General features: G+C 44.7%; 2 protein-coding genes across 9 annotated transcripts in view; both read left to right on the forward strand.

Moving 5' to 3' along the window:
* The window catches only part of LOC139278577 (ATP-binding cassette sub-family D member 2), a 165167-nt gene extending 148651 nt beyond the window's left edge, over positions 1-16516 (forward strand). For all 6 annotated transcript variants that reach the window (XM_070897503.1, XM_070897501.1, XM_070897502.1 and 3 more), the window contains 2 exons: positions 12250-12375; positions 14251-16516. In XM_070897503.1, coding sequence (XP_070753604.1) covers positions 12250-12375; positions 14251-14461 — 337 coding nt within the window. In that variant the 3' untranslated portion in view covers positions 14462-16516. The remainder of the gene's footprint in view (positions 1-12249; positions 12376-14250) is intronic.
* A 4026-nt stretch (positions 16517-20542) lies between these two features.
* LOC139278581 (kinesin-like protein KIF21A) overlaps positions 20543-27846 on the forward strand; it is a 187283-nt gene continuing 179979 nt past the window's right edge. For all 3 annotated transcript variants that reach the window (XM_070897506.1, XM_070897508.1, XM_070897507.1), the window contains exon 1: positions 20543-20949. In XM_070897506.1, the coding sequence (XP_070753607.1) occupies positions 20903-20949 (47 nt within the window). In that variant the 5' untranslated portion in view covers positions 20543-20902. The remainder of the gene's footprint in view (positions 20950-27846) is intronic.

A 27846-nucleotide genomic window follows, 5' to 3' on the forward strand; every position in this document is an offset into this window, starting at 1 on the left:
AGGGAGGTTGGAGATGGGGTGGCAGTTTGCAAGGACGGAGGGGGTCATGGGTTGTTTTTTTGAGGAGAGGTGTGATGACGTAAGATTTGAAGTAGAAGGAGAGAGTACCTGAGGAGAGAGAATCGTTAACACTGTCAGCTAACATGGGAGCCAGAAAAGAAAGTTGGGTGGTCAGCAGTTTGGTGGGAATAGGGTCAAAGGAACAGGAAGTGGCATGGACAAGATGAGCTTGCAGAGGTCATAAAGGAGATCAGGGAGAAAGATGTGAGCTCGGGGCTAGGACAGGGGGATCCTTAGAGGAAGTTTGGGGCTAGGGGAAGGAAGGGAAGAGGCAGAGGCAGCTGAACAGATGGTCTCAATCTTAGAGACAAAGAAGTCCATGAGCTCCTCTCACTTATTGCCAGAGGTGAGGGTGGAGACTGCGAAGAGGGGATTAAGAAGACAGCAGTGGAGAATAGAAGCCTGGGTTTATTTTTTTATTCCAGAATGATTCTGGAATAGTGAGTGATTTTGGCAGACGAGAGCAGGACCCGATAATGCTTTATGTGGTCCAGCCAGATCTGGCGGTGAATGGCTAAACCAGTTGTTTGCCATATCCATCCAAGCCTGCGTTCCTTGGACTTACGGGAGCGAAGTTGAGGGCTGTACTAGGGGAACGGCCAGGGTGAGAGAGAGTAACTGTTTTAATAGGGACCAGGGTATCAAAGGTGGTGGTGAGGGTGAGATTGAGCAGATGGGTAGCTGCAGAAACATCACGGTGAATGGAGGGCCAAAGGCTGGACAGTTGAGAGTTCATAAATGCATTTGTAAGAGAGTCGGAGAGTTTTTTCCAGGGGTGGACGCAGAAGATGATAGTGGTTGGTGGGCGGAGGGGGGTGGAAAGGGGATGTAGATGGAGAGGAAGTGGTCAGAGACGGCCTTTTCTGCGATTGACACGATTGGAGTAGCGAGGCCACGAGAGATGGAAAGGTCGAGGGGGTGGCCATGAATATGGGTTGGTGAGTTTACATGGAGGGAAAGATTAAGGGAGGATAGGAGGCTATTGAACTCGGAGGAGCCCGAGCATGATGAATTGAGATGGTGGTTGAAATCACCGAGGATGAGAAGTCGTTTAGTGCAGAGGCTGAGGGAGGAAAGCAGTGAAGAAATATTTTTATGGTACTTTATTTATTTGTTATGTCCTTTAACATTCCTGTGAAGCACCTTGGGATGTTTTACTACGTTAAAGGCGCTATATAAATACAGGTTGTTGTACTTGGGAGAGCAGTAGAGATTGAGAATTTTAAATGAGAGGTGAGAAGGGTGGAATAAGGTGAGCTGCTCAAAGGAGGAAAACGTGCTGGAGGAGTAGGGGGACAGACCAAGGGGGACAGACCAAGATGTGATTTGCTTATGAGAGCCACATCGCCGCCACGGCAGTCTGAGCGGGGCAAATGGTGGAAGGTATAGCCAGGCGGGGAGGCTTCATTTCAGGCTAAGGTGCCATCGCCCTCAACCAAGTTTCCGTCAGGGCCATTATGTTGATGTAATCATCCACGATAAGCTCATGGATGGCAAAGGCCCTGTTCACAAGTGAACGGATATTTTGGAGGGAGATGCGGAGCAGGTCGGTGATGGCCGCCCCACTGCCAGGGTCCACTGGATCAGCGATGGGGAGGAGTTGGCAAGATTAGCCCCCAGTGGGTGCGCTGGGTGGGAAGGTCAGGGAGAGAGTAGGATGGGATAGTTGGGTTTGCTGCTCCTAAGAAGGCAGAGACTCGTGCCTCAATGCGTCCTTGGAAGAATGCCAAGAGAGGCACAGAGGGAAGCTATAGGCTTATCTAATAGGGAGTCAAGCCTGGGACGGTGGCAGGAGAGTAGGAAGGTCGAAGAGCAATGAAGGATTGGGGTAGAGATTGACCCACTGCCATTGCACTGGGGCCGGCGCCTTAACATTTCTAGCAATCTGTTGGAGGACAGATAGCTGGCTTGCTGCGACACCCTGGACATCTTGCTTCCCCTACATCTCCCCACCATAACGAGACTCTTGTGCCTTTCTGCTTTGAGATAACCAGTAACTGCACAGTCTGTCCCCGAAGTCATGGAGGAAAGTGAAGATGCAAGCCCCGTTCAAGACTTATAAACCCACGTTGGCAGCAGTCTGAGCTTCCACTGCAGCAGTGAGACCTTGAGTTGCTTCCACCTGTGTTGCAATGGAAGCCGCGACATTGCCAGTCACACGCAACATCATGGCTGGGTCCACAAGGTCTCTCCTGGAGTTGTCAATCATTTCCAGCCTGGAAATCGTGGGCTCCAAGCTCTGCGTAAAGTCCCGTCCAATGTTGGAACCGGACTCCTCCATGCTCCTTGACATTGACAAAGGCTCTCTACCAAGCTTGCATTGCACCAAGTATTTCAGTGTGCATGTCTAACACTCTTCTTCTGAAGGCCGCCCCTCCAAGGAGCTAGCCCCTTAGCTACCCTTTCCCCTTGGCTCATGCCCAGTGCCTCACCAGGTGCAGATCCCGCATCTATGCTATCCTCTAAATTCTGTGCAGAGTCTGTTTCTGAGTTGGTGTCTGCGAGTGTCGGATGCAGTGACAGTGCGCCTTCTTCATCTTCACTCTCCTCCATGACTTCGGAGACAGGCTGTGCTGGTGGCAGTTATTGGTTATCTCAAATCAGAAAGGCACAAGAGTCTGGTTATAGTGGGGGAATGTAGGGGAAGCAAGATATCCATGCATACACCATCAGCAGCTTGCAAGTGAGAAGAGATTATGGGATGAGGGAGAAGTGGGGTGTGAGAAGAATGATTAGGACTGACCATACTGTTATTATCCCCAAGGGCTTCAACTTTGCCCGTTGCCACTGCCTCGGTGACTTCCCCTCCAATTATGTTGAGCACCGCTTCATCCAGTTGGCTCAAGGCCTGTAAAGCGGCTTGGCCATCTCTCGTCCGCCGCTGTTTACAGCGGTTGTGAGCAACCTTGGCCTGTAATAGAAAGAGAAGTGTGTCAGTGAGTGTGGTGCAGTGTGTTTGGGTGATGTGTCTGTCATAGTGGACTAGCTCTCAGTGTGTGCAAGGTGTGAGTGTGAGTGTTGCAGCAGTGGTAAAGTGAAGCTATGATTGTGAGGTATGAGTGGTGATGGGTAGAGATTGTTAGTAAGTGAGTGGTGATGCATTAAGCAATGTGTGAGGCTTGTGGTGAAGATGGTAGGATATGGCATTTGCTGAAGCCTTCATTCACCTTTACCTGCGGCGTGAGGTCATTAAGCTTCTTTCAGCATTGAATCCATGTCTGCGGTACGACACTGCGACACTGTTGGCCGTGACATAGACAGCTATCGCAGAGGCATATGCAAGTGTGCTTTAATGGCTTCATGCCACCCTACGGGAACAGGACACCCCACCTTCTCCCCACTGCCACGACCAGTGCCTCGAGAGCCTCATCCAAGACCCTTCTGGCACCTTCTCTGTGTTGTTACTGAGCCATGTCTTCAAACTCCGATGACAATGAGGTGCTGCTGCATCAAAGCACCTTTTAAGTAGTGAAGAGGCGAGGCCAAACATTACTGGCCAGTAGACTGCATCCGATATTGGCCCACCTGTTGAGCGTTGTGATCAGCACTCTAATCATGTAAATGAGCAGCAGCACAAATTTTGAACGGGCGCAGCCAAATAACGCTGGCCCGTGACACTGCCCGTTTTCGGGTCATATCCAATTTCTAGCCCATAATCTATCTTTGTTCACATCCTCTACACATGATAGAATGGTAATCCTCTGTAGCAGTTTCCCCCACCATTGACAGTGGTAGCAGATGCAGCCTTGACAGAATAGAGCTGTCATTTGCAAGGAAATTTGTCTTCGGGCAAATAGATAATAGATTGGTCATCCAACAGCAATTGATTAGAACTCGAGAAAGTAAGGCATGTCATAGAAAACTTTCATAGTTCGAATCAAATTGGTTTGCATTTGGTCAGATAATACTATAGTAGTTTGCTGCTACTTCATAAAGAGGAGAAGTTGCTCTCAATCCCTGCTGCAGTTCGACATAAATACTGGTTTCTGGACCTTGAAATTGCTTTCTATGCTCAGAATTGCATGGGGTAAATATAGAGGTAGATGCTTATCTCTCAATTCATCCTCACAAGTGGAAGTTGATGCTGTCCAAGACATTTGAAGATAGATCTGTTTGCTCCTTTACACAGCCATCATCACTGGTATTTCTGTTGAATGACAGAGATGAAGTCATATTGGGCACTGGATGATCTCATTCTGCTGATAATGAAGGTCTGTTTGCTCTTACTCTATTTTCGATAATCCCATGTGTAGTTCAAAAGATACGATCAGATAAAGTGACAAATCATAGTTTCTCACACATTGTCGTAGTGAGCAAAGACAAGATCCTTCTTTTTCATAGGAGAAATCTTCTCTCACCAGAGGCGGACAAATATTACATCTAAACCTGCAGATATTCCAGTTGAGAGCTGCCATTGAAAGATGACAACTTTAAAAAAAAATGCCTTCTAAGATGTGGGCATCGCTGGCACGGCCAGCATTTATTGCCCATTCCTAATTGCTCTCGAGAAGGTAGTGGTGAGCCACCTTCTGGAACCACTGCAGTCGTGTGGTAAAGGTACTGCCACAGAGCTGTTCAGTAGGGAGTTCCAGGATTTTGACCCAAGGACACTGATGGAACAGCGATACATTTCCAAGTCAGGATGGTGTGTGACTTGGAGGAGAACTTGGAGGTGATAGTGTTCCCATGTTCCTGGTGCTCTTATCCTTCTAGGTGGTAGAGGTCACAGGTTTGTGAGGTGCTGTTGAAGAAGCCTTAGCAAGTTGCTGCAGTGCCGGGAGTGGAGAATCTTAGTTATGAGGACAGATTGGATAGGCTGGGTTTAGAAACATAGACATATAAACATAGAAAATAGGTGCAGGAGTAGGCTATTCGGCCCTTCGAGGCTGCACCGCCATTCAATGAGTTTATGGCTGAACATGCAACTTCAGTACTCCATTCCTGCTTTCTCGCCATACCCCTTGATCCCCCTAGTAGTAAGGACTACATCTAACTCCTTTTTGAATATATTTAGTGAATTGGCCTCAACAACTTTCTGTGGTAGAGAATTCCACAGGTTCACCACTCTCTGGGTGAAGAAGCTTCTCCTCATCTCGGTCCTAAATGGCTTACCCCTTATCCTTAGATTGTGACCCCTGGTTCTGGACTTCCCCAACATTGGGAACATTCTTTCTGCATCTAACCTGTCTACTAGGGGGATCAAGGGGTATGGCGAGAAAGCAGGAAGGGGGTACTGAAGTTGCATGTTCAGCCATGAACTCATTGAATGGCGGTGCAGGCTATAAGGGCCGAATGGCCTACTCCTGCACCTATTTTCTATGTTTCTATGTTTCTAAACCCGTCAGAATTTTATATGTTTCTATGAGATCCCCTCTCATTCTTCTGAACTCCAGTGAATACAAGCCCAGTTGATCCAGTCTTTCTTGATATGTCAGTCCCGCCATCCCGGGAATCAGTCTGGTGAACCTTCGCTGCACTCCCTCAATAGCAAGAATGTCCTTCCTCAAGTTAGGAGACCAAAACTGTACACAATACTCCAGGTGTGGCCTCACCAAGGCCCTGTACAACTCTAGTAACACCTCCCTGTCCCTGTACTCAAATCCCCTCGCTATGAAAGCCAACATGCCATTTGCTTTCTTAACCGCCTGCTGTACCTGCATGCCAACCTTCAATGACTGATGTACCATGACACCCAGGTCTCGTTGCACCTCCTTGGTTTCCTTGGAACAGAGAAGGCTAAGGGGAGACCTCATTGAAGTGTATAAAATTATGAGGGACCTAGATATAGTGGCTAGAAAGGGCCTATTTCCCTTAGCAGAGGGGTCAACAACCAGGGGGCATAAATTTAAAATAATTGGTAGAAGGTTTCAAGGGGATTTGAGGGGAAATTTCTTCACGTGGAGTGTTGTGGGTTCTGGAACTCACTGCTTGAAAGGGTGGTTGAGGCAGAAACCCTCACGACATTTAAAAAGTACTTGGATGTGCACTTAAAGTGCTGTAACCTGCAGGGTTACGGACCTAGAGCTGGAAAGTGGGATTAGGCTGGATAGCCTCTTATTGGCCAGCACGAGCACAATGGGCCGAAATGGCCACCTTCCGTGCTGTAAACTTCTATGATTGTATGATGAGAACAGCCTCAACAGCTTACGGGGGAGCCGTATCTATTCAATTCAGAGTGGGTAAGGGGTTGCTGCTTGTCAGAGGGCCTTGTGATCTACCACGTCCCCCTTTTCTTTTTCGCCAGCTGTCTGTTCATGGTAGGGGCATGCTGGGTAGTGGTAATTTATTGGATTAATGTTACACTAAAACCTGAGATGCCCTATCACCGTACCATCTATGGGGTAGCAGATTCTACATGGAATGTTATGAGCCATCTTCTATTTGTAATGTTGAGCAGACAAGATTATTGTCTGGATTTAGCTGTAAGCGCAATGCATTTGGCAGGGTCCAGACAGCTACCGCACAGTGTTCTCAATACCGTCCATTCCGGTAAGAATCGCCCATTTTACTTAGTTTCCCCTTGACCGCTGAGAAAACCGCCGACAATAAAGGTGCAATGCCCATTTTCTCGCTGGGCGATTAGTTTTAATTAGTTTAAACATAAAAGTGGAAATTCTCGCCAGCGTTACTCACCAAACGTTAGCAGTTTTTCTGAGCGGACAATCGGGCGTTGAGGGGCTCATAGGAAAGTCGAGCCCTTGGAGCATGTTTCCCGCTTAATCTTATTTTCTGCAATGGAAATAAATTGTGTTAGTCCCGATTCAATTCTGAACCCTTTCCAGTTCATTCATTATCTTTTGCAGGAAGGATTTTCAAATCTGCATAAATATTTGAAATGTGAGATTACAGATGCAGGGCTAGAATAACTTACTGAGACTAATATTCAGGGCATCCTTGTACTTTAATTAGGTTTCTTATTAACAGCTTCACAATGACTGGATAATTGACAGTGACCACACCCAAATTTGTTTTTAGCTAGATCAGATTGGCAAGTTGGAGCAGTATGGGTCCATAGGAATAATTGCAAAAGGAAGAGGCAAGGATGAAAGCGAGAGTAGTGAAGTGAAGAGGTGCAATCGTATTGAGATGAAAAATGACAAAATAATTAAGAGATTAAACACATGAGGGAGAAAGGAATAGAAATGTATGCTGATAGGGTTAGAAGAGGTGGGTGGAGCATTAAAACCGGCACGGACCAGTTGGGCTGAAAGGCCTGTTTCTGTGCTGTACATTACATGTAATTAGTGAGGAAGTAATGTAACTATGAAGTAGAGGTCAAACTTGTGCTCAGACAAATAAAAGGGCAGCTCATATAATTGTCTGGGAATCCAGTGAAGCAGCTGTTTTGCCCATGAATGAAATAGTACTAACAGTGAAATAATTATCTTAACTTACACATTGCTTTTCAGTTCACGTGCTAAAATAAAGGAATTTACAGTTGAATGTTCTATCCTTGCTGCATTTTGCATTGGAATTTATGGTTTGTGTTGTGTATCTGTAAAGCATGCACTCCCATGTTCTGCCACGAGGGAGCGCATCCCCTAAAGTCCCAAGGGATCCCAGCATCCCTTGGGAGCACTGTATATAAGCCGGCCCCGAAGGCCTGTTCCTCACTCTGGAGTGTTTTAATAAAGACTGAGGTCACTTTTATTTTAACCTTGTGTGCAGTCTCATCTGTGTTAGGAACACAACAACTGGCAATGAGTATACGAATCCAACGCAAAGATGCAGCAAACTGTGGGCATCCTGGAGAAGTTCTCGGAGGGTGAGGACTGGGAAGCCTATGTCTAACAGCTAGACCAGTACTTTGTAGCCAACGAGCTGAATGGAGAAGGAAGCGCTGCAAAAAGGAGAGCGGTCCTCCTCACGGTCTGCGGGGCACCGACCGACAACCTCATGAAGAATCTTCTGCCTCCAGTGAAACCCACAGATAAGTCGTATGAGGAGCTGTGTACACTGGTTTGGGAGCATCTTAACCCGAGGGAGAGCGTGCAGATAGCGAGATATCGGTTCTACACGTGCCAGCGATCTGAAGGTCAGGAAGTGGCGAGCTACGTCACTGAGCTAAGGCGACTTGCAGGACAATGTGAGTTTGATGGCTACCTGGAGCAGATGCGCAGAGACTTTTTTGTACTGGGCATTGGCCGCGAGACCATCCTACGAAAACTTTTGACTGTAGAGACACCGACCCTCAGTAAGGCCATTGCGATAGCACAGGCGTTTTATGTCCACCAGTGATAACACCAAACAAATCTCTCAGCACACAAGTGCTAACAATGTTCATAAATTAACTAACTGTGTTTGCAAGCAGAAATGTACAGGGCAGAAACCACAAGTTTGCAACTGCCAGCAGGCCTCAGGTGACCCAGATGACTCTGAGTCCGCAACAAAGGATGAATGCAAGGCACTTCACACCATGTTGGCGTTGTGGAGGCTTCCATTCAACCTATTCATGCCGCTTTAAAGGGTATGTTTGCAAGAGCTATGGAACAATGGGGCACCTCCAACGAGCTTGCAGACGAACTGCAAGCTCTGCAAAACCTGCTAACCACCACGTGGCAGAGGAAGATCGGTCCATGGTGGATCAAAGCAATTTCGAGTCTAAGAGAGAGGAGGCAGATGCTGAAGAACACGGGGTGCACACATTTTTGACGAAATGTCCACCTATAATGCTAAATGTAAAATTGAATGGCATACCCGTAGCCATGGAACTGGACACTGGCGCTAGCCAATCCATCATGAGTAAAAAGATGTTTGAGAGACTGTGGTACAACAAGGCACCCAGACCAGCCCTGAGCCCAATCCACATGAAACTGAGAACGTACACCAAAGAGCTTATCACTGTCCTGGGCAGCGCCATGGTCAAGGTCACCTACGAAGGCACGGTGCACGAACTGCCACTCTGGATTGTCCCGGTCGATGGCCCCACACTGCTTGGAAGGAGTTGGCTGGGCAAAATCCGCTGGAACTGGGATGACATCCGAGCGCAATCACATGTCGAAGAGGCCTCATGTAACCAGGTTCTTAACAAATTTCCTTCCCTTTTTGAGCCAGGCATTGGAAACTTTTCCGGGGCGAAGGTACAGATCCACTTAGTCCCAGAGGCACGACCCTTTCGCCACAAGGCGCGAGCGGTACCTCACATGATGAGGGAGAGAGTGGAAATCGAGCTGGACAGGCTGCAACGCGAGGGCATCATCTCCCCAGTGGAATTCAGCGAGTGGGCCAGCCCGATTGTTCTAGTACTCAAAAGTGATAGCACGGTCAGGATTTGCGGCGATTATAAAGTAACTCTTAATCGTTTCTTGCTTCAGGACCAATACCCGCTACCTAAGGCAGACGACCTATTTGCGACGCTGGCAGGAGGCAAGACGTTCGCCAAGCTCGACCTGACTTCGGCCTACATGACGCAGGAGCTGAAGGAGTCTTCGAAGGGCCTCACGTGCATCAACACGCACAAGGGACTGTTCATCTACAACAGATGCCCGTTTGGAATTCGGTCGGCTGCAGCGATCTTCCAGAGAAACACGGAGAGCCTACTCAAGTCGGCACCACGCACGGTGGTTTTCCAGGACGACATATTGGTCACGGATCGGGACACCATCGAGCACCTACAAAACCTGGAGGAGGTCCTCCAGCGACTGGATCGCGAAGGGCTGTGGCTGAAGAGGTCGAAATGCGTCTTCATGGCAACAGAAGTGGAGTTTGTGGGGAGAAAGATCACGGTGGATGGCATTCGTCCCACAGACGCCACGACAGAAGCTATGAGGAACGTGCCCAGGCCACAGAACGTCATGGAGCTGCGGTCGTTCCTGGGACTCCTCAACTATTTTGGTAACTTCCTACCCAGATTAAGCACCCTCTTGGAGTCCCTACATGTGTTATTGCGTAAAGGTGAGAACTGGGTATGGGGAAAAAAAACAAGTAATTGCTTTCGAGAAAGCCAGAAGCATTTTATGCTCCAACAAGCTTGCTTGTATTGTATAACCAATGTAAAGACTTGTGCTAGCATGTGATGCATCGTCGTACGGAGTCGGGTGTGTATTACAACAAGTTAACGTTGCGGGGAAGTTGCAACCTGTCGCCTATGCCTCCAGGAGCTTCTGTTTGGCCTCAAATTTGAGCTGGAAACCGATCACAAGCCCCTCATATTGCTGTTCGCTGAAAACGAGGGGATAAATACTAATGCCTCAGTCCGCATACAAAGGTGGGCACTCGCGCTATTAGCGTATAACTATACCATACGCCACAGGCCAGGCACCGAGAACTGTACGGATGCTCTCAGTCGGCTATCATTGCCCACCACGGGGGTGGAAATGGCGCAGCCTGCAAACTTATTGATGGTGACGCAGCCCGCAGACTTGTTGATGGTCATGGAAGCGTTTGAAAATGATAAATCACCTGTCACGGCCCGCCAGATTAGGACTTGGACCAGCCAAGATCCTCTGCTGTCCCGAGTAAAAAAAATTGTGTACTGCATGAGAGCTGGGCCAGCATCCCCGTTGAAATGCAAGAGCTAATCAAGCTGTTCCAGCGGCGAAAGGATGAGCTGTCTATTCAGGCAGACTACCTATTGTGGGGTAACCACGTCGTGCTACCAAAAAAGGGCAGAGGGACGTTCATCTCGGATCTCCACAGCACACACCCGGGTATAGTAATGATGAAAGCAATAGCCAGATCTCACGTGTGGTGGCCTCGTATCGACTCTGACTTAGAGTCCTGTGTACGGCAATGCCGCATGTGTGCTCAGTTGAGCAACGCGCCCAGAGAGGCACCACTAAGTTTGTGGTCCTGGCCCTCCAAACCATGGTCGAGGATCCATGTCGACTATGCGGGCTTGTTTCTCGGTAAAATGTTCCTGGTGGTGGTGGATGCTTTTTCAAAATGGATTGAATGTGAAATAATGTCGGGAAGCACCGCCACCGCCACCATTGAAAGCCTGAGGGCCATGTTTGCCACCCATGGCCTGCCTGACATACTGGTCAGTGACAATGGGCCATGTTTCACCAGTGGCCGAATTTAAAGAATTCATGACCCGCAATGGGATCAAACATGTCACCTCGGCCCCGTTTAAACCAGCCTCCAATGGGCAGGCAGAGTGGGCTGTATAAACAATCAAACAGAGCCTTAAACGAGTCACAGAAGGCTCACTCCAAACCCGTCTGTCCTGAGTACTGCTCAGCTACCGCACGAGACCTCTCGCTCACAGGGGTGCCCGTGGCTGAGCTACTCATGAAATGGACACTTAAAACCAGACTCACACTGGTCCACCCCAACCTGCATGATCAAGTAGAGAGCAGGCGGCAGCAACAAAATGTAAACGATGGTCGCACCACTGTGTCACGGGAAATTGATCTGAATGACCCTGTGAATGTGCTAAACTATGGACATGCTCTCAAGTGGATCGCGGGCACGGTGATAGCTAAAGATGAGAGTTTGTAGTCAAACTAGACACTGGACAAATTTGCAGAAAGCACCTGGACCAAACAAGGCTGCGGTTAACAGACTGTCCTGAACAACCCACAGCAGACACCACCTTTTTCGAGCCCACAACACAAACCCAAAGGATCAACGACACCACCCCGGATCAGGAAATTGAACCCATCATGCCCAACAGCCCAGCAAGGCCAGGCTCAACCAGCAGCCCTGTAGGGCCAACAACACGCCAGCGCAGCGAGGGTCCAGCCAACACACCAGAACAGACATTTGTACCGAGGCGGTCCACCAGGGAAAGAAAGGCTCCCGACCGCCTCACCTTGTAAATAGTTTTCACTTTGACTTTCAGGGGGAGTGATGTTGTGTATCTGTAAAGCATGCACTCACATGTTCCGCCACCAGGGAGCGCATCCCCTGAAGTCCCAAGGTATCCCAATATCCCTTGGGAGCACTGTATATAAGCCGGCCCCTAAGGCCTGTTCCTCACTCTGGCGTGTCTTAATAACGACCGAGGTCACTGTTACTTTAACTTCCCTGTGTGCAGTCTCATCTGTGTTAGGAACACAACTGTTTGAATATTGGCTTTCCTTAAATTGATCTTGTGTGAAATTTGTCCTAATTTTGTTCCAGTTCTAGATAGATTGTTATAACGTGCGGTTTAATCAAAACAAAAGTGAAGGCTCATGTATACAATATTGCGTATGTACCGGTGCTTTTTGTATTTTACTAAGTTTATTAAATGTGTTTGTTTAGACCAAAATATGCATTACTGGATGAATGCACAAGTGCTGTAAGCATTGATGTTGAAGGCAAGATATTTCAGACTGCAAAGGATTCAGGGATCTCATTGCTTTCTATTACTCACAGGCCATCTTTATGGTGAGTACCTACCCCCTTACAAATGCTGTAATGGAAAATATATGCTTACTCTGTCCTGTTACATCAAATAATTTCCATTCCTGCAAAATTTACTAGCAGAATCTAGTTGCAGAATTCAGCTCTACAATAGTACAGTAATAGAGGAAGGAACTAAATTTAACTTTATGTAATATTTCAGTCTTTCAAACCTGGATAAATATATCACATTCTGAGAAATAGTTAACCATATTAATAGGAATCAGAATATGTTCCTGTCATTTTCACAGATTTTGATGTTATGTATTCAATTATTGAAAATGTAAAACCAAAATGCAACCTTTTAAGTATCATCATCACTTTAGGTGATTGTGGGTCATTTGGGATCTCTTGATTCAATAAAAGTTGTTATTGTACATGAACTTGTTTTAGGAAACATTCTTAAATGAATGTACATTTGGGGTAATGGAAATTAAAAAAATATGTCAGTTCAATTCCACGCATCAAATGTGTGTCTTTTGAATTTACCCACTGGAAGTTCACTTAATTATGTTGATGTCTCTTACAGCAAGTTACATTCCTGTGACTCGGGTCCATTGTATCAAATGTCTGTATTTTTCTATTCGTTGATTTACTCGGACATTATTTCTGTTTTTATATATATATATATATATGTTTATAATTTTCGGCAATGAAAGCATTATTTTGCTTTGGGTAGTTGACGGTGCTTGGAATTTGGTTCCCCAGGAGTGTGTCAATATTTGTAGGAGACACCCTTCAGAAAAGTTTAAAAACTTCTGTCCTAACTTTTTATAATTTTACAAAATTACCGGGAACAAGTATTGGCAAAAAGTTCCCGTAAATCAATTATAAATTTTATTTTTTAAATGTTGAGTAAATAGACCCCAATATTACCTACAGTCCATACAGGAACCATCGGTGCTTTTCCCTCAGTAAGTGCTCCCAATTTTCACATCAGCCTTCTCCCCACATTTCCTCATACTCTACCCATCCTGTGTACTTTGTTGCTCCAGATCATCCTACTACTGGTACCTGGCTATAGCCTAACATTGCTAAATGCTCCCTTAGCTCTCCTCACTTGCTTCCAGATGCAAGCCGCCCACTTTTTTCCAGGCCATGACCTTCTCTGCTCACTTTCCCCCTTGACTTACTACAACTCCAACATTCTGCTTTCTTTTCCACAAGCTGCAACAGCTCCTGGACAACCTCTGTTCAGCTAATTCCAGTACCTGCTGTAGTAATAAAAGTGTCTTCCTGCATCTTCCTCATGATTTGCTATAATCCCTAATTTGGTATCAGAAAGCTTCAATACCAGACCTCTTCTGCCAATGTCCAAATCATTTATATCAATAGGAAAAAAACAGGTCCCTCCAAGGACCTCTCCGATATGCCGTTGCACTCATGCTGAAATCCAAACAGCATTCATTTACCCCTGCTGTTTGCTTTCCTTTCCCCGAGCCATCTGTCTATGCTGCTACATACCTTTGTAATAATATTTTCTTTAAATTTTGCATTGCGGCAAATGCTTTCTGAAAATCCATGTGTGCAACATCCATCAAATTAATGGATGAGACAGTTTTTTTTTCAGTGAGCAAAGCCACAGGAAATCAACTTGTATTGATATAATTATCATTTCTTCCATGATAGCTATCGAAAGCTATTCAGACTTCTTCCTGAATGTGACACGCTTTAGAAATACTTGTGGCTGAAGTTGAGTTACTGAAATGAAGTAGAGGAAACTGCTACACATTTTCAAAGTAAATTATCATGTAGCAGGACAGCAGCAAAAAAAAATCCAGTGCTTTATTTTCATCTGGAAGTTTCAGTTTGTGTGGAATGGAAGCAATTCTTGTACGGTTAATTTGATTTATTTTTTAGGAAGTTCCACACGCACTTGTTACAGTTTGATGGTGAGGGTGGTTGGCGCTTTGAACAATTGGACACTGCTACTCGACTTTCACTAGCTGAGGAAAAGCAGAGACTCGAGTCTCAACTGGCTGGAGTCCCTCAAATGCAACAGCGACTGAATGAATTGTGCAGGATTTTGGGAGAAGACTCTGTGCTCAGAACCACTGGAATTAAAGAATAATGGCACTGATGACGAATGTGAATAACATGACAAGAAGAGCTACAAAAGAACTGCATGAGGCAAACAAAATACACAAAAACAGAATTTCCTCTTTGTTAAGAATCAATAACTAGCTTCTTCCAGTACACTAACACTTAATTTTTACATATAAAATCTTATCATTCCTTTAGAATACTGCAATATGTTAACTTTTTAAAGTTTACATTAATGAAATATTAGCATCCAGTAGTTATTTTGAAAGCAATTGCTTAAAAATATTATGGATGTTAAGAGGAAACTAAAATTTACATTTTCCAAGGAATTGGTTCCCATTCTGGAAATGTAGTTGGAGGCTCTGTCCAAATTGAGAAGTTGAATGAGTCTTATTTTGTGTTTTGCTGTACCAGATGTCATCTGGTACAGCAAGTGACCAGCTAGATTTTTGACAGGATGATGTCACACCATCTTCTTCAGCACTCTGCCCAGGAAGTTCCTTTGGAACAACCATAAACAGTATTTTATTTTAATTCTCATAATTCATTGTTTTTGGGGGAGGGGAAGGGAGGGATTCTTGTAAATACATATGATTTTTTTTTTAATGGAATAATGATGGATCCCTACAGTATAAAATCTAGAATGCGAACCATGCTTACAGCATGAACTATTAATTCCCTATTTGCTGCTACTACTGCACTCTACATTACTGAACACTCCTCTTGCACTTCTTGTAGCTCCCAATTACCAATTTATGCTTACTCTGATTCTGTATTATACAGGATCTGACACCCACACTTTGTATTTTTTTAAATAAAAATGACTTGGTATTGCCTTCTGTTTACCTTAAATACTAATAAGTATTACCATATCAGTTAACATAAAATTTACACCTTTTGCTACAACAAAGGAAGTATTTTTTGTATTAATTATATCTGCATTTTACCACTGAACAATCTAATAATGTGGCTTCAAAAAAACAATGCCTGAGTTCACCTTGTTTTTTTCGAAAGCTTTCCTGGATCGTAGAATCTTTTTCAGATCTGAGCCCAAACTCTTCAAAAACAGGATTTGTTTTCTCTACATACTTGATATTCTTCACACTTGCACTGGGATACCAAGTTTTTATATTGTTTACTATTTTAAATTCTTTGGAGAACAGAAGCACTGACTTGGTTTTTATTTAACCCCATTTGTTCCTTTCCTTCCCTATCGGGGTGGTTTGGACCATGGATTTTACAGCTGTTGATTGGCCAGCTGGAGGTGTGCTTCTATGGTGCAGGACTGGTCCTGCATCCATTGCATCTCTTCTGATACTGAAAATTCTGCTGGTGCAAAGTGTTCTATCTCGAGTGTATGGAACTTGTGCACTGAAGAAAATTGGAGCTCAAATGACAATCGAAGCCACTATTTAAACTTGTCAGCTATAAATGGCAACCAGAACTGTACTGCCACAGCTCCTGAGTGTCCTTTCTATTTGTTTTTAGAGTTAACAAAAAGTTGTTGAGTTTGAAGTTGTATTTTTATTAATTGTATTAAAATGTAAGTGGTCCATTATCATTTCTTACTGTTTTGTGTAACTAAGATTGACTTCTAAATAAACTGATAATTTATATATCCATGATAAATTTTGCTTAAGTGTAAAAAGAAATTGGACAGTTTGTATTCTTGGGACAGTTGTCTTTCCTAAGAAATTGCCAGTAATAATCTGTCTTCGACTGCATGTGCTTGTATACTGTAAAACAGTGGTTTTCAAAAAGTATCATGCTAGTCTAACTAATCATATTACAGTTCCTCAGCCCCAGCTTCATGTTCTAAAATGTGTCTTTTGCATGATGCATGTAATCTTACAGTAATGAATAACTTGGATCATGCATTTCTGTGAAAATATTATGGTATAGTAGCTCCAAAAACAAAATATTCATATGGCTGGACCAGGATGTGACAGAAAAAAAGCATGTGTGTGGGAAACGAGCAAGGCCGTTTCTCGTTGTTATGTTTTGAAAGAGTTTTGTAATTTCAAATTAATTGCATTTTATATTGTGACTGAGAAAAAATTACAATAAACTGCATGTTTTGCAAGTCTGTTATTTTTGAGGTGGTAATTCTGGTATAACTGACCATATTGGAATTGTGCCCCAAAGCTTGATATTTTTGATGGTTAGTAAGAAAGACTTCAAAGAGCACCTACACATTTGATCAAGGCCCATTTACTATTGACGGATGGAAGTAGATGATGTGATGTACATTTGCAGTAGAACGAAGTGAGAGCTAGCTTAGGCAGCTCAAATGCGGGACGTGCATTCTGCTCCTGATCGCTCGTATTTGCCAGTCTCCTTTAAATGTGTTCGAGTTGGTAAGAGAATTGGACAAACATACAGTACTGAAGTGCAGTAGAGCGTATTTTAATATGTCACACAGTTTACCAACGGAGGCAAAATTTGTAAACTATGCCAAATTGCAGTATACCTGAAATACCACTATATTTAACTTCTGTTTTGTACTGTTTGAGGTTAATACTTGAATCCGAGTACAGCTTGACTTGCAGATGTCTTCAGGGGGAATATCTTGGGCAGTCCAAACAGTGCAGCGAGCAAGTCACGTAATCTAAAATGAATTTAAAATTTACCTCAAGTGAATATGAAACTCTGTTTTGACATTTAAATTGCTGTTTTTATTTAATCTGTATGTAAATGCACCATGTGTATTGTATTTTGGACAGCATAATAGATTTATTGTTATATTACAAGTATTAAAACTTCTGAATCACCATTAAATTTTATTTCTATAATTTTTACTATAAAGGCAGGATTGTGACCTTCGAACTAAATGAAGGCAAGGAAAGGATTTGCATTTATACAGTGCCTTTCACAACCTCAGGATGCCCAAAGCGCTTTACAGCCAGTGACATACTTCTGAGGTAGTCACTATTATAATATACAGAAATACAGCTAATTTGTGCACAGCACAATCTCACAAACTGGGATGAGATAATGACCAGATAATGTGTTTTAGTGATGTTGGTTGAGGGATAAATATTGGCCAGAACACTAGGGGAGCTCCCATACCTTTCTTCGAATAGTGCCATGGGATTTTTTACATCCACCTCAGAGGGTAGATGGGACCTCAGTTTAACATCTTATCAAAGACCGTGCTGCATTCAAGTGTCAGTTGAATTATGTGCTCAAGTATCTGGAGTGAGACTTGAACCTTGAAACTTCTGAGGTGAGAGTGCTACCACTGAGCCAAGGCTGACTCTTTAAATATTCTAAAGCTGGTGCCTTTTAACTGTCAGCCAGCAGTCAGGGAGAGGAGGCACAATTCCGGAGAGGAGGCACAATTCCTGAGAGTGATCATTGCTCCTTCACAAACCTCCGCACCGCCCCATCAAAGCACCTGCTGCACCAGAAATTAGAAGATATGGCTAAAAGCAGTGCACCACTGGTCATGGATGCAGTTGACTCACACAGGGCCCTTGCAGTGTAGAGCTCAAGAAATTCTATGGCCACTACAGTCTCAGCAGGCTATTCCTGAAACTCTGCAGCCAGCCAGCACACTCCTTTCATAAGGCAATGACTTAGGATTTGGTCAATTAGAGCTCAGGTTTTTTTTTCTGCAATATCGGAGTTTGACAATAGATGGTATTTGAAAAACAACACTTGTGTTTTTTTTAAATTATGTAGCTGTGGCATTGCTTGGCATCTAAATTGGTTAACTGGCTGCATTGCTGGTATCACTGTCAACTCCCCATTGGCAATGTCATCCTCTTATTTGGCTATGGCTTTGTCATCTTGATCTTTGAGATGCTTGCTAAGGCATTTTTCAGGACAAATTTATGTAGCATGCAGCAGATAGAATTATTATACCCTATGAGAGGAAAGTGACATACACCTCTTCACTGTCTTCCTTTGATCCCTCTCCTCCCATCGTCCTTTTTTCCATTTACCTGTCACTCCCTCCAGTCTCCGATATGGGGGTCCAGTTATCCAACCCTGCTTGACTTGAATACTGGAGTTGGTCCTGGCTCCTGTGTATAATGCCACAGGAGTTTGACTAGCAGTCTTAGAAATGTTGCATCTATGTGCAATAACTGACAACAAAGCCTCCTGTGGGCTGTTTCCGAGCTACCGTCTCCATTCCTCTCCTTTGCCATTGTTGGAGGCTAAATCTGACTCTTTGCAACCTCACCATCCTGTTGTACCCTGAACAAAGCTTCCGACTCCATATCCTCTCCATCACCAAGATTGCTACTTCCACCTCCACCTCTGTAACATTGTCCATCTCAGCCCCTGTTTCAGCTCATCTGCTGTTGAAACCCTCATTCATGACTGTTATCTCTAGACTAGATTATTCCAATGCTCTCCTGTCCAGCCTCCCACCTTGACCCCTTAGTAAACTTGAGCTCATCCAAAGCTCTGCTGCCCAAATTCTAACTCGTACCAAGTCCTGTTCACCCATCACCCCTGTGCTCATTGACCTACATTGGCAACGCCTCTATTTTAAAATGCTCCTGTTTTCAAATCCCTTCATGGCCTTGCCCCATCCCACCTCTAACCTCCTCCAGCCTGACAACGCTCCAAGATCTCTGCGCTATTCCATTTCGGGCCTCTTGCTTATCCCCAATTTTCCTTGCTCCACCAATGATATCCATGTCTTCAGCTACCTCGGTCCCAAGCTCTGAAATTCCCTCCTGAAAGCTCTCCGCCCTCAATGCTCCTGAAAACCTACCTTAGACCAAGGTTTTTGGTCACCTATCCGAATATCTCTGTGGCTTGGCGTCACATTTTGAGAAAGCTCCTGTAAAGCACCTTGGGACCCGAAAGATAACTTATTTTTATCTAACACCTATGTCCACATTCAATTGAAATTGCCTATGTAAACTTGCCACTATTATAATACCCTGTTATCAGCATTGGGACTGTAGTATTTGTTTTGTATCCTCTAGCTGTTAATTCAGCTTGTACTATAAATTATTAAAACTAAGCAACGCTACGCTCCTTCCCACATTGACACTATTTCTCTTTTAACTATTTATACAACATTATTTAATGCATTGTAGAGCGATCAAGCATTACTCCTTTCGAAATAAATGGGCTCATTTTGGTGTGAAACATGGCTTCAAATTCAAATGGGAGTTGTGAACTATTGCGGTATTTCGCATATTTACTCTCGCTTCAAATACTGTCCGCGGCTCTCCTGTTTATTTTTTTATGGTAACGGGGACAAGAGCTGAATCCTGGGGGTAGAAAATAAATTGGCTCCAGTTCATGGAATTTCTATCTAGGTTCTTTTTGCTTTTCACACGAGATTGTTTTTGTTTTGGCAAACGATGAACGGTGTGACAACACCAAGGTCCAGCTGCACCTGAACCGGCTCCACTCAAAATCCAGCATCTCCGTCCACAACCAGCCCAAACAGAAACCTGCCAAATCAGAGAACGCCCATCGCATGCACAACTGAGTGCAAAGCACCGATTGTTTTTCCTAGCAGCGCCTGTAGCACCCGAGGCTTCGCAGCCTTGCCCCTTGTGACAGAAGACAAAGGCTTGGTGGGAAGCTCCATGGTGTTTATCAATGGAACGTCAACACACAGCCCGGGCATGCGCGTCATCACAGCACCTGCCAGGTGCTTAATCGCTCCCGGCACGCCTTTGCGGCACGTCACAAAACAATGCGAGTTCTGATTGGACAATGTTACTGTTCATCAATAAAAGGACGGGACGGACCTTTCAGCCCCGCCCTCTTTTTCCTATTCACACTGGGGTCTTTTTAAATTTTCGCACCAAGGTCCGTTTATATTTAAAACCGCTGCAGTGTCGTTGTAATTTCGAAATAAGTTGAATCTGACTCGAAGCCCCGTTCTCGGCGTGTTATTTCTTTCCAAAAAAAATCCTCTCCGGTGCCAGTTGCGGCGCTAGGCTGCCGGTGGCGGTTGCTGATGTCCCGGCGGCGCTGCCAGCACCTGACACGGAAGGCGGGGCGGGCCGGCCAGCGGGGCGCGGATAGCCAATAGGGAGTGTGAGTGAGGCAGAGGGCGGGAGCAAGGCCCCACCCCCCACCCACCGTGCGCACGCTCGACTCGGCTTCAGCGGCGCATTGCGGATAGAAACCCGGGTTGAAGCGACGTCTCTGACGCGGAGAGGCGGTGGTGTGGATCCAGCCAGTGGAGCGTTTGCTAGCAACTCGGGGACGGTTCCTTCTCTCTTCACTCCCCCCCCGCCTCCCCGATATTGCGGGCCCGGTATCAGTGCGGGGATGAGAGGGGCGGCGTCCCGCTCAGTGCTGCATTCAGGTTAGAGCTTCCATGGCTCCTCTTCGGCTGGGCTCCTGCAAGAGATAGCGGTGTTCTTCTATCCACAGCGAGGGAGGCTGCGCTCCGAGGTGGCTCGAATCGCCCACTCCCCGCTCCCCGGATTTATTTTAAGAGGCTTTATTTCTCCGGACTTGTTTTCGGATCCGATACGGTGCAATGGCGGCGCCTGGTCAGGATGACTGCTCTGTACGGGTTGCTGTTAGGTAAGGGGAGGCGACGGGGTCTCCATATAATCTCTATATATTTTTATCATCTATATATTCTATATATATTTTTTCAAAAATAAAATATTCCGTTACTAAAATTCAATCGTTACTAATTATCATTCAGATATGCAGCGCATGATAGCAATATTACTGTATGCATTTTCTGGTAATTCTGCAGCCGTGTATATGTTTTTGCCTTGGTTGCAGAATCCTAATTCATTTCTACTGTGTAATTTCGAAAGTTCGTCATGGTTGTCCAGTTATGTCAATGTGGATTGTTGGTCAAATGTAAATACGAAATTGCGAAGTCAAGATAGTTTGATGCATAAACAGTACTTTTCTGCCGTTTTTCTATGTTGTATGCAGGATTATTATTTATCTTTGGATATTAAAGTATATCTCTCGCACCTCCACCCCCACCATCTTCCCAGTAAAAGTTGCATATGGTTTATATTCCGTGCAGTGTCTTTGTGTGGAGACAATACATGCTGCCCCTCAGCGACATCATCCAAAACACGTCAGGTTCCACATGTACCCTGGTGACACGCAGATCCACCTCCCCACCACTTCTTTCGACCCCTCCACTGCGTTTGATTTGTCATGTTGCTTGTCTGACAGCCAATACTGGATAAACAGAAACTTTCTACAAATACAAATTCGGAAGATCAAAGCCATTGTCTTCTGTTCCCTAGCCACTGACTCCAACCCTCTTCCCTCTCCACTCGTAGGCTGAACCAGACCATCTGCAACCTTGGCGTGTTATTTGACCCTGAGATAAGCGATCGACCACATCTGCACCAATACCAAGACCGCCTCCACAACATCGCCCGTCTCCACCCTTGCCTCAGCTCATCTGCTGAAACCCTAACCAATACCATTTTTACCTCTAGACTTGATTATTCCAATGCTCTCCTGGCCGGCCTCCCACCTTTTTCCCTCCGTAAACTTGAATTCATCCAAAACTCTGATACCTGTTTCTCAACTCGCACCAAATCATGTTCACCTATCACCCCTGTGCTCGCTGACCTACATTGGCAACACCTCTATTTTAAAATTTTCATCCTTGTTTTCAAATCCTTCCATGGCCTCACTCCTCCCTATCTTAGACTCTCTTGGGTCTCTGGTCCTTCTATTCTGGCCTTTTGCGCATCTCCAATTTTAATCGCTTTATCATTGGCGGCTGTTTCTTCAGCTGTCTCGGCCCTAAGCTCTCCGCTTCATTCCTTTTAAGATGCTCCTTAATACCTACTACTTTGACCAAGCTTTTGGTCGCCTCTTAATATCATCATCTGTCGCTCAGTGTCAAATTCTGTTAATGCTCCTGTGAAGTGCCTTGGGACATTTTACTACATTAAAGGCATTACATAAATGTTGCTTGTATGTGGACACAATTACTGGCTTTTATTATTTTCTGCTTTTTTTCATGTTAGATATTATTCTTTGGGATTTGTTATCACTGACCACTCCCTTAAGCAGACCTTGTGTCTCATTTGGACCAGTGTCTCTTTACTTGTCTGGTATCTAACTAGCAAGATCTAGCGATTGAACAGCAAGCCCCAATCCCTAGTTTGTTGAATATAACATGAACTGCCGTGTGAGTTCCTTGCTAAATTTATTGAGCATGTACAGTGCAATAATAATTTATATTGCAGACTTCTCACTTCCCAGAAGCAGCAAAGACACATCTCTCATTAATTCTTCATATGACTGACCCTCAAAACGAGGTCACTTAGTCCAGAGCTCTAAATAGACTTGTGCTGCTGTTGGCTTTTGACTCATGAGTGAGCTGAGTGCAAGGTATCAAATGTAATACTACAACTTGTAGCACCTGGTTATTGAGTTGTCAAATGATGGCTCTCCTTTCTTGAACTGACTTTGTCTTCAGTTATAGCTGTCAATCAAACTGTTACTTTAGAAGTATTACCCCGGGTGTCAATCACACCAGATATTTGAATTGAATGGAATAGCTTGACCGATTGATCAGTTCCAATGATCTGGGTGAATGGTCCCATCCAAACACAGTCAATGTACATACATCAGGGCCATGTTCTGAAGTGTGGATGTTAGCTGGTCTGGCATCTGTATTGTCTGCAGTCTGCAGAAATAGCTTATTGTATGTTGTGACTGATGAGATAGGCAACAATTCATCCACCATACACACAAATCAGCCATTTTTAGCCTACCCATCCTATTTTTGTTTGAGGTTGTGTATAGTTTGTTTCAAAGTGTAATTTTGGATCTTTTGATAGTCTAATATTTTAACATGGTTTTTGTTTTCCTATGTATTTGTATATAAAACAGAAATGAGACTTTGATCTTTAAAGAAAATATTTGCTGGTGTTTAGTTACTGAAAATGTGACTGTTCTAGCTATGTGAGTAAACACCTGGACAGTTGATAAACCTGTTTGAGATCAGTGTGGCAAAGAAAATGTATCGAGTACTCATGGATTAATTTAAAAGGTGTTGTCAGATCGAAGTGATGTGAGCATAACTACGCTTGGAACGAGAAAAGGCCATTTAGGCTTTAAAGCTCATTCCTCCCACAGACCAAGTATAGATTACCCTATTGTGAAATATTGTGTTTTTAAATTAATAATCTGTGTTGACAATGCATGCATTACACCAGATGTCTACTGCAGTACAAATTTGCTGCTGCTTCTAAGATGGTAGCTTTGAAGTATAGTTTTCAAGGATTGCCTGAATTCTCCCAATTAATGCAAGATTTGCACTTTTTAAGCTTTAAAGTACTGTAAGAGTAAGTTTAAGAAAGTCATTTTTAAATTGGGAGGTGGGACTGTTTAGCGTTGATCCTGTTGTGTCTGTTGCTGTGTACTAAATTAGGGAATTCTAATGTTGCCTACTTTCTGTAACTTACATTTATCAGTGGCTGGTGTATTATTCGAGCTATGGTTATCAGTTGCAAATCACTGGTAACAAGGTCTGTGTTTTGTTCAAGGAAACAATTTTTCAATTTCTTGGTTTGCATTATTTGTGCTCTGTTCCTCTGCACAATGTAATCGTCTGTATTTCTGCAGCATTACTGTTTGTGCCCTGCAGTGACAGTGTAAATAGAATCTATTGTACTCAAGTAATATATTATCCCAGGAAACTGGTTTCTGTAACTTTTTGGGAGAGTAAATGTCAAGTATTGTAAAATATATGGTGCGTATGTGTTTCTTCTTCATGTGATATTAAATTGATTCACCTTTAGCCTGTTATCATCCAGTATTGGTACTTTTAGCCAGCACTTGGCTGTGTACTGAAAACTTTTACTGATTCATACTGAATAATTGCTGTGAATACAAAGTTCTTTTACGGCATCATGTGTATTCATAAAGTGCTAACTGTTTGGATTAAGGCATTCATGTCTCTCCTTCTCTGAACATCTCAAACACAAGGTACTGGAACTTTTGTTCAGCTCGGCAACCTTAACTAGGCTCAGATTTTAGATAAACCTGAAAGCCATTCAGGATCCCCATTACAATGAAGCCTGATTTGTAATTAGCCATTTAAGACAGCAATCTGTAGACATTTGCTTTCTTCATCAGTTCTTCCCAAACAGCAAGTTAGAAACTTTGTTCACAGCCATCATCATCATAGACAGTCCCTCGGAATCGAGGAAGACTTGCTTCCACTCAAACTGAGATCTCGGGTGGCTGTACAGTCTAGTGCGGGAATTACAGTCTCTGTCACAGGTGGGGCAGACAGTGGTTGAAGGAAAGGGTGGGTGGGGAGCCTGGTTTGCCCCACGCTCTTTCTGCTGCCCGCGCTTGATTTCTGCATGCTCTGGGCAATGAGACTCTGTGTTCAGCGCCCTCCTGGATGCTCTTCCTCCATTTTGGGTGGTCTTGGGTCAGGGATTCCCAGGTGCCGATGGGGATGTTGCACTTTATCAAGGAGGCTTTGAGGGTGTCCTTAAAATGTCTACCCACCTGGGGCTTGCTTGCCGTGTAGGAGGTCCAAGTAGAGCGTGCTTAGGGAATCATCGAGCATGCGGACGATGTGGCCCGTCCAATGGAGCTGGTTGAGTGTGGTCAGTGCTTCGATATTGACCTGAGCGTGAACACAAACGGTGTTCCTGTCCTCCCAGTGGATTTGCAGGATCTTGCGGAGGCAGCATTTGTGGTAGTTCTCCAGTGCTTTGAGATGTCTGCTGTATATGGTCCACGTCTCTAAGCCATATAGGAGAGGTTCACGGCATCATAGGAACACGAGTAGGCCATTTAGCCCCTCAAGCCTGTTCTGCCATTCAATATCATATTTGATCTGTAACCTAACTCCATTTACCCACCTTTAGAAACATAGAAAATAGGTGCAGGAGTAGGCCATTCGGCCCTTCGAGCCTGCACCGCCATTCAATGAGTTCATAGCTGAACATGCAACTTCAGTACCCCATTCCTGCTTTCTCGCCATACCCCTTGATCCCCCTAGTAGTAAGGACTATATCTAACTCCTTTTTGATCATATCCCTTAGATTTTTGTTAACCAAAGATATTATCAGTCTCAATTGACCTAGCATCAACTGCTGTTTGAGGAAGAGTTCCAAACTTCTACCGCCCTTTGTGTGTAGAAGCATTTCCTAATTTCACTCCTGAAAGACCTGACTCTAATTTTTAGACATTGCCCCCCAGAGTAATCGGCCCCCAAGTAACAGACTCCCCAATCAGTGGAAATAGTTTCTCTCCAGAAACATAGAAAGTAGGTGCAGGAGTAGGTCATTCAGCCCTTCGAGCCTGCACCACCATTCAATTAGATCATGGCTGATCATTCACCTCAGTACTCCTTTCCTGCTTTCTCTCCATACCCCTTGATCCCTTTAGTCGTCAGGGCCATATCTAACTCCCTCTTGAATATATCTAACAAACTGGCATCAACAATTGTCTGCGCTAGAGAATTCCACAGGTTAACAACTCTGAGTGAAGAAGTTTCTCCTCATCTCGATCCTAAATGGCTTACCCCTTATCCTGAGACTGTGACCCCTGGTTTTGGACTTCCCCAGCATCAGGAACATTCTTCCTGCATCTAACCTGTCCAGTCCCGTCAGAATTTTATGTTTCTACGAGATCCTCTCTCATCTAAACTCCAGTGAATAAAGGCCCAGTCGATCCAGTCTCTCCTCATATGTCAGTCCTGCCATCCCGTGAATCAGTCTGGTGAACCTTCGCTGCACTCCCTCAATAGCAAGAACATCCTTCCTCCGATTAGGAGACCAAAACTGAACACACTATTCCAGGTGAGGACTCACCAGGGCCCTGTACGGCTGCAGTATGACCTCCCTGCTCCTATACTCAAATCCCCGAGGTATGAAGGCCATCATGCCATTTGCTGCCTTAACCGCCTGCTGTACCTGCGGGCCAACTTTCAATGACTGATGTACCATGACACCCAGGTCTCGTTGCACCTCCCCTTTTCCTAATCTGCCGCCATTCAGATAATCTGCCTTCATGTTTTTGCCACCAAAGTGGATAACCTCACATTTATCCACATTATACTGCATCTGCCATGCATTTGCCCACTCACCTAACCTGTGCAAGTCACCCTGCAGCCTCGTAGCATCCTCCTCACAGCTCACACTGCCACCCAGCTTAGTGTCATCTGCAAACTTGGCGATATTGCACTCAATTAACATAAGAATATAAGAACATAAGAATTAGGAACAGGAGTAGGCCATCTAGCCCCTCGAGCCTGCTCCGCCATTCAACAAGATCATGGCTGATCTGGCCGTGGACTCGGCTCCACTTACCCACCCGCTCTCCATAACCCTTAATTCCCTTATTGGTTAAAAATCTATCTATCTGTGATTTGAATATATTCAATGAGCTAGCCTCAACTGCTTCCTTGGGCAGAGAATTCCACAGATTCACAACCCTCTGGGAGAAGAAATTCCTTCTCAACTCGGTTTTAAATTGGCTCCCCCGTATTTTGAGACTGTGCCCCCTAGTTCTAGTCTCCCCGACCAGTGGAAACAACCTCTCTGCCTCTCTTATCTATCCCTTTCATTATTTTAAATGTTTCTATAAGATCACCCCTCATCCTTCTGAACTCCAACGAGTAAAGACCCAAGTCTACTCAATCTATCATCATAAGGTAACTCCCTCATCTCTGGAATCAGCCTAGTAAATCGTCTCTGTACCCCCTCCAAAGCCAGTATATCCTTCCTTAAGTTAGGTGACCAAAACTGCACGCAATACTCCAGGTGCGGCCTCACCAATACCCTATACAGTTGCAGCAGGACCTCCCTGCTTTTGTACTCCATCCCTCTCGCAATGAAGGCCAACATTCCATTCGCCTTCCTGATTATCTGCTGCACCTGCAAACTAACTTTTTGGGATTCATGCACAAGGACCCCCAGGTCCCTCTGCACCTCAGCATGTTGTAATTTCTCCCCATTCAAATAATAATCCCTTTTACTGTTTCCCCCCCCCCCCCCCCCCAAAGGTGGATAACCTCACATTTTCCGAAATTGTATTCCATCTGCCAAACCTTAGCCCATTCGCTTAACCAATCTAAATCTCTTTGCAGCCTCTCTGTGTCCTCTACACAACCCACTTCATCTAAATCATTGATGTATATTGTGAATAGCTGCGGTCCCAGCACTGAGCCCTGCGGCACTCCTGCCATTCTGAGAAGGACCCGTTTATCCCTACTCTCTGCTTCCTGTCTGCCAACCAGTTCTCTATCCATGTCAGTACATTACCCCCAATACAATGTGCTTTGATTTTGCACACCAATCTCTTGTGTGGGACCTTGTCAAAAGCCTTTTGAAAGTCCAAATACACCACATCCACTGGTTCTCCCTTGTCCACTCTGCTAGTTACATCCTTAAAAAAATTCTACAAAATTTGTCAAGCATGATTTCCCTTTCATAAATCCATGCTGACTTGGACCGATCC

This window comes from Pristiophorus japonicus, chromosome 13 (genome assembly GCF_044704955.1).
Source record: "Pristiophorus japonicus isolate sPriJap1 chromosome 13, sPriJap1.hap1, whole genome shotgun sequence".
NCBI classification, from domain to species: domain Eukaryota; kingdom Metazoa; phylum Chordata; class Chondrichthyes; family Pristiophoridae; genus Pristiophorus; species Pristiophorus japonicus.